The sequence below is a fragment of the Lepeophtheirus salmonis genome, chromosome 1 (genome assembly GCF_016086655.4).
Source record: "Lepeophtheirus salmonis chromosome 1, UVic_Lsal_1.4, whole genome shotgun sequence".
NCBI lineage: Eukaryota > Metazoa > Arthropoda > Copepoda > Siphonostomatoida > Caligidae > Lepeophtheirus > Lepeophtheirus salmonis.
Window position 1 is genome coordinate 53,703,287 of NC_052131.2, and position 16,861 is coordinate 53,720,147.

A 16,861-nucleotide genomic window follows, 5' to 3' on the forward strand; every position below is an offset into this window, starting at 1 on the left:
TAATTAAAAAACAATAGAGCAATTAGATAACAGTATCAAACATACATATATTTAGATAATAATTACAATTATATATTTTAATAAAATAAACTTGCTATTTTTGGGTCATTCCACGTCAAGTGTCCACATCCTCATGGCATGACCATCACCGTTTTTGATGATTTTTGGTGAGCCGGCTTTTCTATATGAAAGAAGAGAGTGCATGAAATATTAGGGTTCTGTGATCACCTGGTCCGTTCTGACCCACTCAAAGTTGGGCCTAATGGGTTGGACAAGTGATGTTCAGAAGGCCAATAACTTCTGTTGATGAATGAAATAAATTAAGATTCTTATTAGGTCTGATAAAATAATTAAAAATTTAGAAAATATGTATATAATATAAAATACGAGTTTAGATATAGAACAATAATACCAGCATACTATAAAAGCGGCTCTACAAACTCTAATTCATGCTCTTATTGGAAGTCATCTCATTAAGATCTCACTCTAAATTTGTGATATTTTGAAAACATTTATTGAGACATGTTCTATATCGCCATTTTGAAGGCCGTTAAATTGCAAAAAAGTGTGTCTACTTGACGTGGAATGACTCTTAAATAAAATTATATGTCGCAGTTAGATTCACTAGGTAATCCCACGTAGGCTGCTTACGTAGTGTTCAGTTTCTGCAAAATAAAAAATAAAACTATTATTCCAAACTGAAACAAAATTCAGAGCAAAATTATGGGCATGCATATGCGTAATCCAAAGCAAATGTACTTTATTAAGAGGGATGAACAGGCTCCGGCAAAAACACTTCATCTTTTAAAAAAAAGTTTTGTTTTAAAAACATATTAAAAATTAAAGCTAAAAATTAATTACCCCATTGTCCATACACCGAATAAATTGAACATCGGTATTTCAATACCCAGTGATTTTTCTTTTAATAACTTTCCATGAGATGTTTTAGAGAAATATTTATTTCATAAAAAAAGATACAAAATTAAATTAACAAGATATCTTATTATAAAGTTGTCAATGATTAATGGATAAGGTAATTAGTTATTGACGATTTAGCAAATATATAAAAAATGTCATTTTTTCCAGAATAAATCCGGTTTTCAATTATTCGATTTGTACAAACCGCATCGATTCTTGCATGATACCTGATCTGATGGACAATTTTTAACTTTGCAAAATACGTGGAGTTATTCGCGTTTCGATAATTTTGGAAATTTCAAATTTTGAAAATGAAGTGAAGCATTTAACGGATTTCATAAATTGTATTAATAGAAACTCAGGAATTGAATCGAAATTAGATTTATTTTGTAAAGTATTATGTTAAACTATTTCTGGGCAATATTTATTTTCGACGGCAAACGCACGTTCCTCACTACTTCAACGCATGACTACAACTGACTATATTTCAAAGAAAACTTTATAATTCATTATCTAGAATGAAACTACAAACACCCTGCTACTACTGGGTGGTCCTTTGAAATCTGAACACTTACTGATTCAATAATTAATTAGAATGGAGAGATTGAAATTAATTCGTATTTCGATATATTAAAAAATGAACAATTAGTTACATAACAAAAGAAATCTGAGCTATCTAGCTTACACACAATTCGAGAAAATGACACTTGAACCTGAACGAACTAATTCAATTCGTGCACTCCGAGCAGTTGGGGATATCCATAACCATCGTCTACGCCATCAGCAAGTCCGAAACGTAAGAAAGGAAGAAGGGCTCTGTCAAAAAGGCCATACTTGGCTCGTAGGAGTTAAAGAAAACAACCCAGACCAATCCCTCGAATCCCTGAGATCCCATGCAATAGATCTCGGGATTTCACACCAGACAGTCCAGAGAGCTATCAAAAAAGTAGGGGGAAAGGGCCTTGTCAGGGTGGAGAGGCCACTTTCGACACCAGCAATGAAGGCAGGCCTATCCTCTATTGCAAGACTATTTTCAATGAGCATTTTGAGTTCAATAAAAACACTTATAATCATGAAAAACACTTTTACATAAGTTTTATAAATCCTACATTTAATTTGATGATTCTTGTAAGGGTAAAAAATGACTCTGAACGATAATAATCCAAAAACACTGTAATTCTAGATACTTTAGAATTCAGACGACGGAGATCTGTTGTGGATTATGAGCTCAAAGATAAATTCCTTTTTGGCTCCAATACCTTCGTACAAAAATTCGTGTCTTATTGATCTTCTCTTAATTAATATGTTACTCATAAAAAAATTGTACTTGAACAAATATGGAGCGTTTAAAATATTATAAAATTTCCAAAAATCTCAATGTAGAAATAGATACCTGTAATAAGTCTCAGTTGTACATAGTGTTTTTACCGAAACCACAAGGCTTATGAAAAAACTGGGGAGCAATTACTTATGACCAAATTTGAATGTGTCAGAAAGAATGAATAAAAGGGGACTAAACCCCAAAAATGACATTAGATACTTGAGCTTAAAGAATTTCTACAATTTGAGGGATCCTTTCACTCGAATCCTGATGCTCCACTGCCAAAAAAGGTTGAATAGTTTGGTGGATCTCCCTTCTCCAAGACCTTTTTGTTCGCTTAGAAGGTATAGTTAAGCTTGAAATGCTGGAGTTGTATAAATTTACAGATGGAACAGATCCTTTCTTGAGCAACCTTCGTAATGGTAGTCCAAGTAACTCATTACGGAGATCTCTTTCATAACAGTCTTGGCTGAAATGGTTACTGCAGATGCGAGATTTTTTTGGATTGAACTTGTCTTTTCTTTTGCAGGCCTTCACCCAATTTCGAAGCAATGCAGAATCCTTTGGAAAATTGTGATAGGATGTATCAGCTGGTGATGGACAAGAGGCCACGGCACACGTAGCACTAATATGACGTCGTTTCTTCGACTGTTGTGGTGGTTGTTGAAATTCGATTTCCTGGAAAAATAACATAATAATAAGTTAAAAGTAATATATATCAATTCTTATGAATAAATCTAGGCCCCTGTTTACACATTTGTCCCATCAATAATATTTAAAATACATTTTTTTGGGCATTAATTAACCTACAAAATTAGCCCATTAATTGCTACCCCAAAATGAAGTTTCACACGAGAAGAACATTATAGGAGCAGATGGCGGCACGGATAAGGATCTCGATTTAAAAAAGAATGTGGAAGCGGTGGAGAGAGTAAAGGAGGTCACAAAAGTGGATACAGAAGACACTGCAGATTCGGTTGCTGAAGAATACACGGATGACTTTCCCATGTTAGAGAGCAAATTGGGGTTTTGATTTTGCTGAGTAAAAAGGGGTCTATAAATTCTCAACTCAGGTTCTTATATATTATTGTTTTCATTTCTGAGTGTCTAATATATTTGTGACGTCACTCAGTTCAGCAGCTTAGAATGCAGAATCTAAGCAACAGACATTCCCCATCCACCACCATGTAAGAAAGGAAGTTCAATTCTGAGGAGTTAAATAATAATGACAACAGCTGAGGAATATATAATAAATTCTTTAGATTACCAATTCCAAAAAAGCAGGAGAGCTAAAAAATACACTCGATTTACATCACTATCAATAATGTCTAGTGATGAAAAACCTGCGTACAATGGGATGTTAAAAAAATAAGAAACCGAAAATCAATATGGTAACCCTGACAATTTGAAGAATGTTTTATAAGGAGAGAAATAACCATGCTCATTACGTTTCATTTGATCAGCTAGAATCAGGTGTGACAAAGGAGGAAGGAGAGAAGGAAACAAACAAGGAAATTTGCTCGAATGACTCTGATGTCGATCCCCAATTCTACTCTGAGTCCAATTAAGACTCACAATTATAACTCTGCAAGAAATCCTCTGGGTTACGCTCGTCTTTTATGAGCAGACACGAAAGGAGAAATAAAGTTGAGTGACGTCATCAAGGACCGAAGTATATAAGTTATTAGTACTGATATCAGGGCGTTTTTTTAGGGGGGGGGGGGGATAGCTTAGTATTTGGAATCTTTTCGAAAAAAGTTCCAAAACTTTAATATCATTATTAAATTTTTTTGAAAAAAATTTCAAAAATTTAACACCACTCCCAAAAAATTAAAATTTTCGAAAATAATTTGAAATATGACATGTTTTGGAAAAAATTTAAAAGATCCATAGCAATTCTCAAAAAATTAAATTTTTAGGATTTTTTTTTAACACTCCACAACTGTTTACAAAAAATTATATTTTTTGGAGAAAAATTTTAAATATCCACAGCTATTGACAACCAATTAATTTTTTTTCTTCAAAAATCTAACGCTGAAAAATCAAAAATTAAATTTTTTGGAGAATAATTTCAAAAATCCAAAGTTATTCACAGAAAATTAAACTACAGCCCCTCCTGCCACCCACTACGGTCCCCCAAGGATATGCAGGACTGAACTGGACCGAGACCGAACTGTAAGGGACTGCTGTCTTCAGTCATGATAAAGACAGACACAAAACTAAATACAATTGTTAATTCGAACTAACCTTTCTCATCTTGTAATCTGATGCGACAAGTTGCCTTCCAAAAGAGTCAAATTCCTCCTCTGTATTGGCTAGTTTCGAGAAAGGTTTATTAAACTCCTCCTCGCCAATTTTATTCTTTCCCACTTTCGAACCAAAGCCTTGAATTGATCCCGGTATGGCTTGCACCCTCTCCTCTAACTTCGGCAGCTTAAAGAATACTTGCTTTTCAAAACCTCCTAAAACATAAAATTAAATTAGGAATTGAGATCATTGAAAACTTCCACAGTATATCAAGGATTGAGGGCCAAATTATCGTAACTTTATCGTCACCTTACAAGGGTCGTTTGAAAAGTCCGAGAGATGGCACTACCAGTATCGAGGTTATGTTAAGTTCATTGTATCTCTTAGAAGAACACACACTAACTTTCAGCCAGATCGATTCATCTATTTCTTTCCGTTTGGCATTCCTTTGAATCGAGGAATTTCGTGTGTGACGTTCTGCACCCCCTGTTGAGGCTACTACTCCAGAAATCATTGATAAAATCTATGAGATGGTGAGGGATGACAGAAGAGTGCATGTGCGTGTGATTACTAGTCTGTGAGTATTTCGAATTGGAACCATTATTTCCATTAATTTTGCGACCACTACCCCAAAGGTGTGAGCTGGTGCATTGTCGTGATGGAAAATTACTTTTTATAAGACAATCTTGGGCGTTTTTCTCAGCTCAGTTTTCAAAAGAGCCATCAACGATGAATAATATGTACCTCTAATAGTGCAACCCTTTTGCAGATAGTCCATGAGGATTATTTCTTGCGAAACCAAAAGACAGTCACCATAACCTTTCCGGGCGATTCCTCGATTCAAATAAATACCAAACAGAAAGAAACATACCAGAAAGTTGGTGTGTGTTCTTCCAAGAGATACTAATAATTACCAATACTTTGCTCGGACTTTTCAAAAACGACCCTCGTATAATATTTATAGTTCATACTTAAAACAGAGAAATTCAAACTGTTGAAATGAATTTTCCAGATACATTTTATTGTAAAAAAAAAAAAAAACACCATTATTCATACTGAAAGAATGGAGTTTGCAAAGTAAATATAAGCTGTAGTAAAAAGAACTTATTTATTTTAATAATTTTTTTTTCAAAATCTTTTTCCCTAAATGTTTGTATACTTGGCAATCAAATCAGTACTTCCGTGACGGTCGGACTCGACAATTTCCATAATTTTACACAATTCCAGTGCGTGATCTATCTTTGACATCAAAATTACGGGAACGGGACCAGCAAAATCAAAATACCGCGTGATTGGCTGTTACAGTATCAGGACTATAAACCCTATTCACATTTTCAGCCGCCTGACTTATAGTTTTGCCTTTTGTTCGCAGAAAAACTGTAAAATAAGAGCAATTCCTCTTTGCAGGTCTCAATCTTTGACAAACCTCTCAAAGAAACCACATGCATCAATCGCCCAACATTCCAGGAAGATTTTTTTAATACGAAATTGTATCTTTCTAACGCCATCTAGTGTACACGGGGTCACACTTATACAACGCGAGATACACATTATTAAAGCCATATATTGGAAAAATAATTGTGTTTGTTTTTTCCCTACACCTAATATGATAATAAATTAATAGATTCATTTAGTGACCTAAAGTTTATACGCTTCATATTTTCATCAGTTTAGTACCTGTAAGTTTTTGAGAGATATTGTAAATGTAGATAACACTTGATAACGGATAATAATAAAAACAATAGAGTTTTTATTTGTATTAATAAAGGGTTTTTCAATAGGGACGCTCACATTTTACGTTGATAAGTTTTGAAAACGACGTCATATTTGTTATTGTTTCTTTGACAGCTGTGCTCAAAAATAATTGTAGTTTCCTCATGGAGCAGTACACAATCGATCAATGCTTGCAAATTATTAAAATTTATTACAAAAGTGGTGAGTCTTTGATCCAAACTTTAAGAGCGTTAACGCCAATGTATGGTCAACGTAATCGACCCGCAAAATCAACAATTCAACGTTTGGTGAAAAAATTTGAGTCCACATACACGCTACATAATGTTCCTGTGCCAGTGAGACAAAGAAATGTACGAAGTGTAAAAAATATTGCTCCCACAAGCGCAACCCACAACCCAAATTTGTCTCTTACGCGCCGTTCTCAATCGATGGGCATCTCTGTGACATCGTTGTGGCGAATTTTGCAAAAAGATCTTGGCCTACACCCGTATAAGATCAAGTTGACACAAGAACTGAAGACGCTTGACCACTTCAAACGTCGGGAATTCGTAAAATGGGCTGAAGGAAAATTCGAAAATGATCCTGATTTTCAACGTAAAATCATCTTCAGCGACGAGGCACATATTTGGCTCAATGGCTTTGTTAACAAGCAAAATATGCGCTATTGGCCCGGAAAAAACCCACACGTAATTCATGAGGCGCCATTACCTCCCCAAAAAATTACTGCTTGGTGTGGATTGCATGCTGGCGGTGTCATTGGGCTGTACTTTTTCATCGACGATGACAATCGCCACGTTACTGTCAATGGAAATCGTTACCACGCCATGATAACCGATTTTTTTTGTCCTGAATTGGAAAATATGGACTTGGACGATATGTGGTTTCAACAAGACGGTGCACACAGCAAATGTTACAATCGATTTATTGAAGAGTAAGTTTAGTGAGCGTCTTATCTCCAGAAATGGACCAGTCAATGGGCCGCCTCGCTCGTGCGATTTAACGCCTCTAGACTATTTTCTTTGAGGTCACGTGAAAGCCTTGGTCTACACCAATAATCCGTTGACGTTAGAAGAGCTCAGAACAAATATTCAACGCGAAATTGCTGCAGTTTCAGCCAATTTATGCGGAAAAGTAGTCGAAAATTGGGTTCAACGATTGGACTTCGTAAAATGTGCACGTGGTGGTCATTCAAACGACATCGAATTTTATTTATAAATTAACTTGAATGTATTTTAACGGCAAATAAAGAAATCGTCGATATCTCAAACCGTTTTATTTAAAAAAAAATGTGAGCACTGTTAATGAAAACCCCTTTATTAAGTAGAAGTACTTTCTTTTTTATAGCTCTCTAGATCCGTCTGGTGTGAAACCACGAGATCTCTTGTAGGGTTCCTCATGGACATGAGGGGATTGGCTTGGGCTGTTTCCTTTGACTCCTTCGGGTCCAGTTTGACTTATTTGACATATCCCTTCTCCCTCAGAAAAGAATGATGGAGTCTTGATTCATGGTAGATAGAAGGAAAAGTCTTAGCGCCTTACATATTTATCTCCTTCCACCTCATCCCTCAGTCCACGGATCGACTCCAATAACCTCCAAAACAGACAACTGGCGAATATTAGGTATATAGAGCAGAGTAGCTGAGCAGTAGTTTTTATGTTGAGCAATAATATATTAGTTATTAGGTTAATTAATACGATATTTCTTTTGTATAAAAAAATAGAGGCATACAATATTATTAAGACATTAATAGAAATAAAAATCAGTTATGGTAAGACTTGAAGCAGTTTGTTTTTTTGTTCTAGCAAAGATTGGTCTTGCACTTTTCGCAAATAATGTGTGCTTTCCTATCACAATTTGCTTGCGAGACTTGGTAAGTGTCCAATACAATCCTTGCGCAATAGATCTGATGGGTGAGAACAGCGCTTCTTGAAGGGATAGGGATAATCTGACGATGAAGGTTTGCCTACGTACATCAAGTCGAATGCAAGAAGTAGTTTGAAAGTAGCTAATGACATTGTATCTTTTGTTGGTAGATTCAAAGCCTCGGCATCTCTTCTGTACATCAGCCATGAATTTACAACGGTCATGTCAATCATGTGAAAAATTAACTTCATGTAGTACTTCTTTGATCGTACTGTAATTCTGTTGTTCTGCTAAATTGACCCCTACCATGGATTTATTATATTGAAATACAATATCCGGACATGTTACATCAACTACCATATTTGTCTATGAATCAAAGCGAGAAATTATTGCTACAGGGCTAATATTAACAAAAGTAGCAAGCATATTTACTACCTTATTGTCTAGCCATTTTAAATAAATAGTTTCTGAATTATCCTTGGCACCTTCGTATGCACCCTTTCCATTTTTCAGAATCTGTTTATGGCATTTCATTTCTTTTCGAATGCAATTTAATCTTGGTAGCCTTACCTTTCCACAGCACCATATATCCCAACTTGCTAGATGATCAACTTGTGGTAATGAAGTGAACCAATAATTGAAGAAGAGTATATGGTTCATATTTGAGATTTATTTGACGTCTATTCCACACTTTTTTTTTTAAATGTAGTTCATAGATTGTGAATAGGCTTAAGGTCAGGAGTATGGGCTAGCCAGTCTATGACCCTAACCTTATGTATTCTTCCTTTTTCATGGTGCCATTAATTTTGTGAAGTTCTCCAATTCCAAATGACTACTGTGTTTCACTATTGGAATTGAGTGTTTTTGGGGTTCAAGACTTAGCCCTTCTGTCCTCAAATGTGCAGGTGCTCGTCTTTGCCAGAAAACAGTGTGCACGAAGTCGAATTTATTGTCTTTGGGGTTATAGGCATACTTCAACCTAACTTTTATTTGCTTACTCTTGAGGAGTGGAGTCTTTCTTCTTGGCAGAAAGCCCCGAAACCCATTCTTGTGCAAAACCCTTCGACAGTTCATCGCCCAACCAAAGTTCATATTGCTATATTCTTGGCAACCTCTCAGATTGCATATCTCACTTGTGTTGAGCTCAGCTTGGACTTCCTACCATGTAGAGGAAGATTCTTGACATGGCCAGTTCTTTTGAATTTGGTGATGATGCTTTGGACATCTAATTTTGGGATGGAAAAGTCTTTGCAGCTGTAACCTTGCTTATGGTACTTGACCAGAAGCTGGCGGATGTCCTCACTGTACTCCTTGGTCATGTTGAGTGTTGAATAAGACTGAATCAAGAAATTGGCTCATCATACTTTTATACCTCAGAAGATAGTTCAAAACAATTCTTGAATTCTCGTATATTTTATAGAAGCCTCTTAATCTTTCCAGACTTTACCATGATAAAAGAAACCCCATAAAATATGTTTGTCATTTTTAGCTTTTTGGAGGTGTATGAATACTTTTAAACAATCAGAAATTGTTTTCGAGGCATAAAAAATATTTTATAAAAGAAGTTGATATTTTTAGTCAATAAATAGCCAATAAATTATTATCAAAAATATTACAAAAAAGATAAATTAAAAACAAATGTTAAGAATTTTCTAAATATATATATATATATTTGAGGGGGAAGGCTTGATTTTTGGATTTATTTTTTCGAAAAAAAATAAATCCAAAAATTAAAATATTTCGAATTTTTTTTTAAATGAAATCAAATAAAACACTTTTTGAAAAAAAAAAAAAAAGTATGTTCAATTTTTTTCAAAAACATGCAGCCATTCAAAAAATAATATTAATTTTTTGAAGGGAAAAAAAAAAATCTCGAGAAAATTTTAAGGGTCCGTAAATATTCACAAAAAATTAAATTTTTGAAAAAAAAATTTCAAGTATCTATAGCTGTTCACAAAAAATTTCAAAAATCTATTGACAGAAAATTAATTTTGTTTGAAAGAAGCATTATTTTTTTTGGAAATTTGGGATATGGGGGAGGCTACAGCCCCTCAAGCCTGCCCCCTGCAGACATCCCTGAATATGCACTTTTTACGTTTTGTATTACCTTCTACTCGCAACTTGAATAACAATCAATATTTAACTTTTGCCGTAATCCTCGTGACTAACAAACAAACAGGAACCGGAGGTAAATATAGTCTAACAATTTACATATGTGAAGAAGCAACATAAAAATATCCTGGAAACACTTTTTTTGAGAACTTATTCTGTAAAATTAACTTTTTTCAGAAGATACTCTTCTTTAAATTATATTGGTAATATTTTATGAATAATTAATTGGTAGCCTCGCTATTTATGACTATATCTGAACACAATTAATAAATTATTAAGCCATTTTCCTTCCGTCACTCTTGATTTTCTATGCCAGAAGTTGGGTTGGAAAGAGATAATAGAAATAAATCATATTCATATTGAGAGTAGAGCAGGAGTCATAGTCTACTCTCAGTGAATTCTCACATAATAAAGGGAGACAAAAGATCCACTGCAGATTCACTCGTTTAAAGAGTGACCAAATTCAATTTTGTATAAAGTATTTAATAAGATGATGACTGAAACATCCAATTGCGCAGCTCCATATTAATAAATTTATCATTCCATCAATTTATATTTTAACATATATAAAAAGTGGCCTGTAATAAATAAAAACTGACTTAAAAAACAAAAATTAAGTCGTAAAATGTTTATTATTTTTATTATAAGTCGTAAAATACAAAAATGATCTTTAAAACCTTAAAACAGAACCAGGTTTGGTCTTTAGAAATATAAAAAAATCAAATATTTTAGGATATTTTTACGATTCAAAGCCATATTCTGCTATGAAAAGACAATATAGACGGAAATCAGAGTTATTTACTAAGGATCAATAACATTACAGCATTTTAAAGATGTATAATAATATTCCAATATAGATTAAAATCTTATGGAAGCACAGATCTCATGTCAAGATAAATTAAAAACTCGGGAGCTCTGAAAATATATCTCTCAATTTTTTTGATCTGGCTCTCTAAGAAAGACTCCGTAAGGGGGTGAGAATGATATATTAAAAAATCATAAGAATGATCCCTTACAACAGTGGTTTCCAATATAAGGGCTGTCAAGTCTTAACACATTTGACATTAAAAAACAATTTCTTATTGTTGATGAAGTAAATTGACATCATATCTCCAAGAACAACTAATCTTAGTCTATTGATACAATGAACACTAGTCGGATGCTCGTTGAATACTCCCAAGACGCGAGAAAAAGTTATTCAGGGCTTTATGAACTTTCAAACTGCTTGTTTGGGAGTAGTGAGAACTTCATTGACAATTTGTTTTGTGTTCCTGGAGGAGAGCCTAGAATAAATATAAGGATGGCCATGAATATGTATAAAATAGATCTGCTTAATTTCTTATGCATATAGTTATTTTTTCTATCAATTACCTTTTTGTCCTTTCAACATTTGATTCCTCTATCTCTGCAGCTCGAATAGAGCTTTCAGGAACCAAATATAAGGTAGGAACTGCATTGGATCTCAAAGTTTTCCGGACCTTGCTACTAGAAGTCCTTCCGTAGTTAGACATGAGTTCAGCTTTTAGATTTCTCTGAAAGCAGTCTTTCTCAAAATGTCTAGAACAAACTCTGGCAGTTTCAGGATTGAATGGGTCTTGTCTATGACAAGCTGTGATCCATTTTACACGAATGTCTTTGGCTTTGGGAAATCTATGGTACGAATAACCTTCACCGGAGTTAACATGAGGGGAGTAGCAGATTGACACAGCACAAGGTAAAAGATTTCTCTTGGGAGTGCTCCCCTTCGAACGTATTATTAAAATCGTAGAGGCTAGACTTTTAAAGTAAATGATGATGATATTAATTATATTTCGAAATTGTTTATCAAGTATTTTAAATCCAATGACGTCAGATGTCACGTGCTCTTTTTAAAAACAAATCAAAAACATTTCAGAGCAACATACCTGATTATATATACCTTGGTTGGGATGACTGATGAATACTTTATTCTTTAGTGCGCTCACTAATAAAAACAAAAAAAAATGTTTTAGCGTACTAGCGTTTATATTTAATTCAAATCTTAACATAATAGATCAATAACAAAAACAGGTAGAACTCTTGTTATACATGCACACGCCGAAAAATTTCATTTATAAGACTACATTACTATTTCTTTTAGTAAATTAGTCAAGAGTAAATGGATGTGTGTTAAGAAAAAACTAAGTTGACTGATAAAAAAAGGAAAAATTTGATACACGTGCTCTTTTACATTTTTTGTTGATTATTTAATAAGCCATGCGTGTGTGTTAACATATCCCTCTAAAAGAAGGATTATCACCTATTTTTGGTGTAAATTGATTTAAAAATTATTAGTAAAATAAATGTACATGAATTTAAATATAATAATAACCTTTCCCTTGGACTAATGTTATTTTAAATGTGGAAAGTTTTCTTCTCCATAGCAGTAATACATTTTTCCCAACCAAAGTCATAAAACAGGTAGTTGATAATAACAAGGGTCTTAATTTAGTTATACCATATCTCTCCCTCTCCCCTTCTCCTCACGCTGTTACACAAATCCCATCTCTAGGAATTAGTCAGATAAGGGGTTTCTTATCCTTAAAGTAATTTAATGAAGTTTCCTCTATATTTATTGGAAATTTGTTCATTTTATGAAGTAAGAATATCAATTTTAAGCCCTTAAGATGGCGTTTCCTTAAATCATGATGCAATTTGTGACTTCGGTGAGTCTTATTTTATTCTTAAAGCCAATAGATATAATTTTATCAATATTTATTGGACATTTGTCCAATATCAACTTTGAGCCTCCACTCCCCAAGATGGCATCTCCTTCAATTATACCGCCGGTTCCACGAATAGCTATGCATACTTATTTATATACATTACTAGCAAAGGTCTACCGGTCCTTGCACGGGGGCCAAGAAGGGACAATGGTCAATACTACTTCTTCTTTATGTTTATACCCATTAAGTGCAGTAGAGCATTATGATAAATGTAGTAGAAAGCCCACTAGGATGCCTATTGGCAGCCCAAGGGCATTGAAGAACAGGTAATGCCTTGTATGGTCAATTTTTTATCGGACCCAGTGTTTACAAGAACTGGGACATAACTAAAATATAGTGTTAAGGCTCTAAGACTAGCAAAAGCTTACACGGGGTTGCTAGGTCTAAGGAGGGAGCGGGAAATCACAGTGACAATGGTCAATAAATTTCTTCTTAATGTTCCCCTTCGGTGCAGGGGAGAATTATAATATACATATATGCAATTTTGAAGAAAAATACTAAACTACAAAGATTTTTTTTCTACTTGCAAAAACAAATAAGTTATGAAAAATAATGTCGTCGACAAAATAACACACGATAAATGCTTCTTTTTTTTAACTACCGCAAAAATTATCTAATAAAATGTTCTGGAAAATGAAAATACAGTATTGTAAAATTAAGGTTTTGAATTTCATGTACAAAATATATCGTTTTGTGGCATTTCCTTTTAAAAATTGAAAATTGACGTTTGATGAAAAAGAGAGCAAAATTAAAAAAAAAAAAATACTCAGAAAATGACAGATATTTTGGTTAAATATTACCTTTTTATGTGTCAAATTTATATGTAAACGAATCTCCAGACAAATTTCTAAAGAACTTTATTTTATTTACTAATCCAATATGTCATTGGAAGTTCATCTTTTTGCACCTAAAAAAAAGAAATTCCAATTTCCATCGATTTCTTTTTTTGGCCATAACTTTTTTGATTATGAATAAATATAGAAAACGTAGTTATTCGTACAGTTGTTTTTTGAAACGGCAATCACTTTTTGATTTATAACTCAACCCCTATCAAGTATCCTTGAGATGAAAAAAAATGGTTTTTGTGTTTTGGTTAAAGCATAAGCCCTCCCCCCTTATATGACACTCCCTAAAAAAATCGACAACTCCCATTTTAGCCTAACTAGGTTTAAAGGGGGGACCCATGCAAAATTTCAACCTCCCTGGTTCAACGGTGTGGACTCCTATAAGCAATAGACGCAAACACACATTTTCTTTTATATAAATACAGATTAAGCAATAATATAGAATATTTTTTCAAAAATTTTATTATTTCAAATGGTCATCCAATTAAAAGAGGTGAGGATCATAGTATAGAATAATTAATCGTATGAATGATCCCTTAAAAAAGTACTTTCCTACATCAAGGCTGTCAAGTTTAACGTATTTTACGTTAGATCCAAGCAATATTCCTTTATGAAATACGATTTCTTATGTTTTTATAAAGACAATTGACATAATATCATCATCAATTATCACTCAACTTCGAAATTAAAGAACCCTTCCTCATAATCTGGATGCCCCTAATCCAAGCAAAAACAACTGTCTATTACCCTAGGGAAGGAGCTCTGGTTCTATCCATACGGACACAAAACATATACTTTTCTAAGTTTTAATAAATAATTATATGTTTAATATATTTATATTACCTAATCAATACAAGGTTAAACATTTAAAAGAAAAATCATTTTACTTTAGACTTATCTAATTCCTTTTTACATAATAAGGAATCATCCAATATTTTGTTATCGGTACATCTCTAGTAATAAGACATTTTAGAGCATTTTGAAGGCGAAGATTTCGTTAGGGCTCATAGTTGATATTTTTGCTACTTAAAAGGTAATAATGTCAAATAAATCTTTATGAAATGTCATCAAATGGCGTTAAAAAATTAAAAAACCATAACATCAATATGGAATACTACTTAATGCCATAGATAAATAGTGATATATGTATTAAATCAAAGTAGCATGTACTGAGAATCCCTATGAAGTGGCTAGATTTGTACAATTAACTTAAAACAAATCCTTGCAAATGGCATCTAATATAATATACAACACACAATACAAAAAGTGAGGCTCTGTATATAACTATTATTATCTATTAAAAGTAGTCTGAAAAATACATCACCAACATATTCAGTTCTTACCTTTATTTAGGTCAGGATGTGATGTGTTCTCAGAGTCTCTCAAAGTATCACAGCAAAGCTCTTCAGATTCAGATTCAATATCTATATGATCCTCAATATATTTAACATCATGTAGTTCATTTTCTAACTCTTGGGACTGATGATCTAAACCGACTTCCTCATTGCTACTCTCAAAAACATATTTATCTTCTTCCTTGACTATAGTCACATCTTCAATCTCATCATCGTCATCTCCAATGGGGATGTCCTGCTCTTTCTGAGGAGGGAATTTGGATGGATTCGGAGAAGTTTCTTTGGAAATGACAAGGGAAGAGTGAGTTTTTAAGGAATAAGCGGAGATGCGGAGTCCTGTGATACTTGGCTCTGGAGAAATTCCTTGATCTTCGTTGCGAGGTCGTTTATTAGGAGGTGGATGAGACTCCGGAACACTCTGTGATGATATGAATGCCTCATTATGAGCAAGTCCTTTGATTTTGAATTCTTCGGCCACGGCCAAGAAGCTGTCGAGTTCTTCCTGAGTCACATTCACTTCTCCATTATAAATGAACGCAAGGAGAGATTCCAAATGATGGAACTGGACGCCCCGCAAATAGAGCAAAGGGTGCTCGTGAGGCACGGACTTGATGATGGATCTAAAAAAAGGAGAGCAGGCGCTGAGTATTACTTTATGGGCTTTAATCTGCTTGGAACCACAGGCCAAAGTGACGTCGAAGAACTCCTTCTCCTGTCGAAGTTCTGATAGTCCCAATTTGATGTTGGACTCGAAGTCATTCCATCGAATGTGTAAACGCTCTGTTGACCCCATCTGTAAGTGAGAATCAATAAATTTATTTGTCAAATCTGCACACCTTAAGTAAAAATATTGAAAACAATATTATCAAAGAATAATTCCAATTAAAATCCTCAAGAGCTGATGGAATTTGTAAATAAAGGAATGAAGGAAAGAAGTGGTATTTGCTACAAAATGAAGCTAGAACTAGAGAACGCACGCTTTTTGACTGTGTACAAGTTGTAACTCGTATGAGAATATTGTACAAGTTACAAACAGATTAAGAATTTAATAAATAAAAATGAAAAGTATAATAGTTGAAAACAAGGAATATGTAATCACTAATCAGGTATGTTCTTCTGAAATGTTTTTGATTTGTGCTTGAAAATAACACGTGACATCTGACGTCATTGGATTTAAAATAATTGATAACAGATGAACAATTTCAAAATATAATTAATATTTATATTATCATCATTTACTTTAAAAGTCTTCTACGATATAAACCCTTACATCCCATTATTCTTGCAAACGTCAACATACTAGTAGTATACTATAATTGATATTTTAAATCCAATGACGTCACAATCCGTGTCGGACCGTATTTCTGGTGGGCACTCTTAAAAAGTTCAGAAGGACATACATGATTAATGATTACATATATTTTAGTTGAAAATATACCTTAGTGACTGATGTAATTGCATTAAACACTAAGGGACGAACTGAGTTCAACCTGTACAACGTACTTATACAAGTTACAACTTGTATATTATGAATAGTTATATTATTAAATAAAATACTGTTCCCTTGTTCCCCAGACCATTAATATAAAACCCATACATACAAGACACATAAATGAAGAATTTAAACACCATTTATGCAAGATTAATACAAAACTTCTTTCGTATCAAGGAAAGAGTTGCCATGCATAAACCACAAGCTTAAACGTCAATAATATCCTTAG

At 33.7% G+C, this 16,861-nt stretch overlaps 1 protein-coding gene across 1 annotated transcript; it reads right to left on the reverse strand.

Moving 5' to 3' along the window:
• Window positions 1–1,518: 1,518 nt before the first annotated feature.
• On the reverse strand, window positions 1,519–16,300 carry LOC121119503 (uncharacterized). The gene is made up of 3 exons (XM_071894105.1): window positions 15,129–16,300; window positions 4,487–4,701; window positions 1,519–2,917 (listed from the first exon to the last, which is right to left on the reverse strand). The coding sequence occupies exons 1-3, from the start codon at window positions 15,931–15,933 to the stop codon at window positions 2,465–2,467; spliced, it is 1,473 nt and encodes a 490-aa protein (XP_071750206.1). The 5' UTR covers window positions 15,934–16,300; the 3' UTR covers window positions 1,519–2,464.
• Window positions 16,301–16,861: the final 561 nt, after the last annotated feature.

Excerpts from the sequence above, each read along its gene's own strand:
- LOC121119503 (XM_071894105.1), bottom strand. The coding sequence starts at position 15,933 with ATGGGGTCAACAGAGCGTTTACACATTCGATGGAATGACTTCGAGTCC. Across the intron at positions 4,702-15,128 it reads ACATCCTGACCTAAATAAAG|GAGGTTTTGAAAAGCAAGTA; the intron begins GTAAGAACTGAA and ends TTTATGTTTTAG. Across the intron at positions 2,918-4,486 it reads CAGATTACAAGATGAGAAAG|GAAATCGAATTTCAACAACC; the intron begins GTTAGTTCGAAT and ends TTATTTTTCCAG.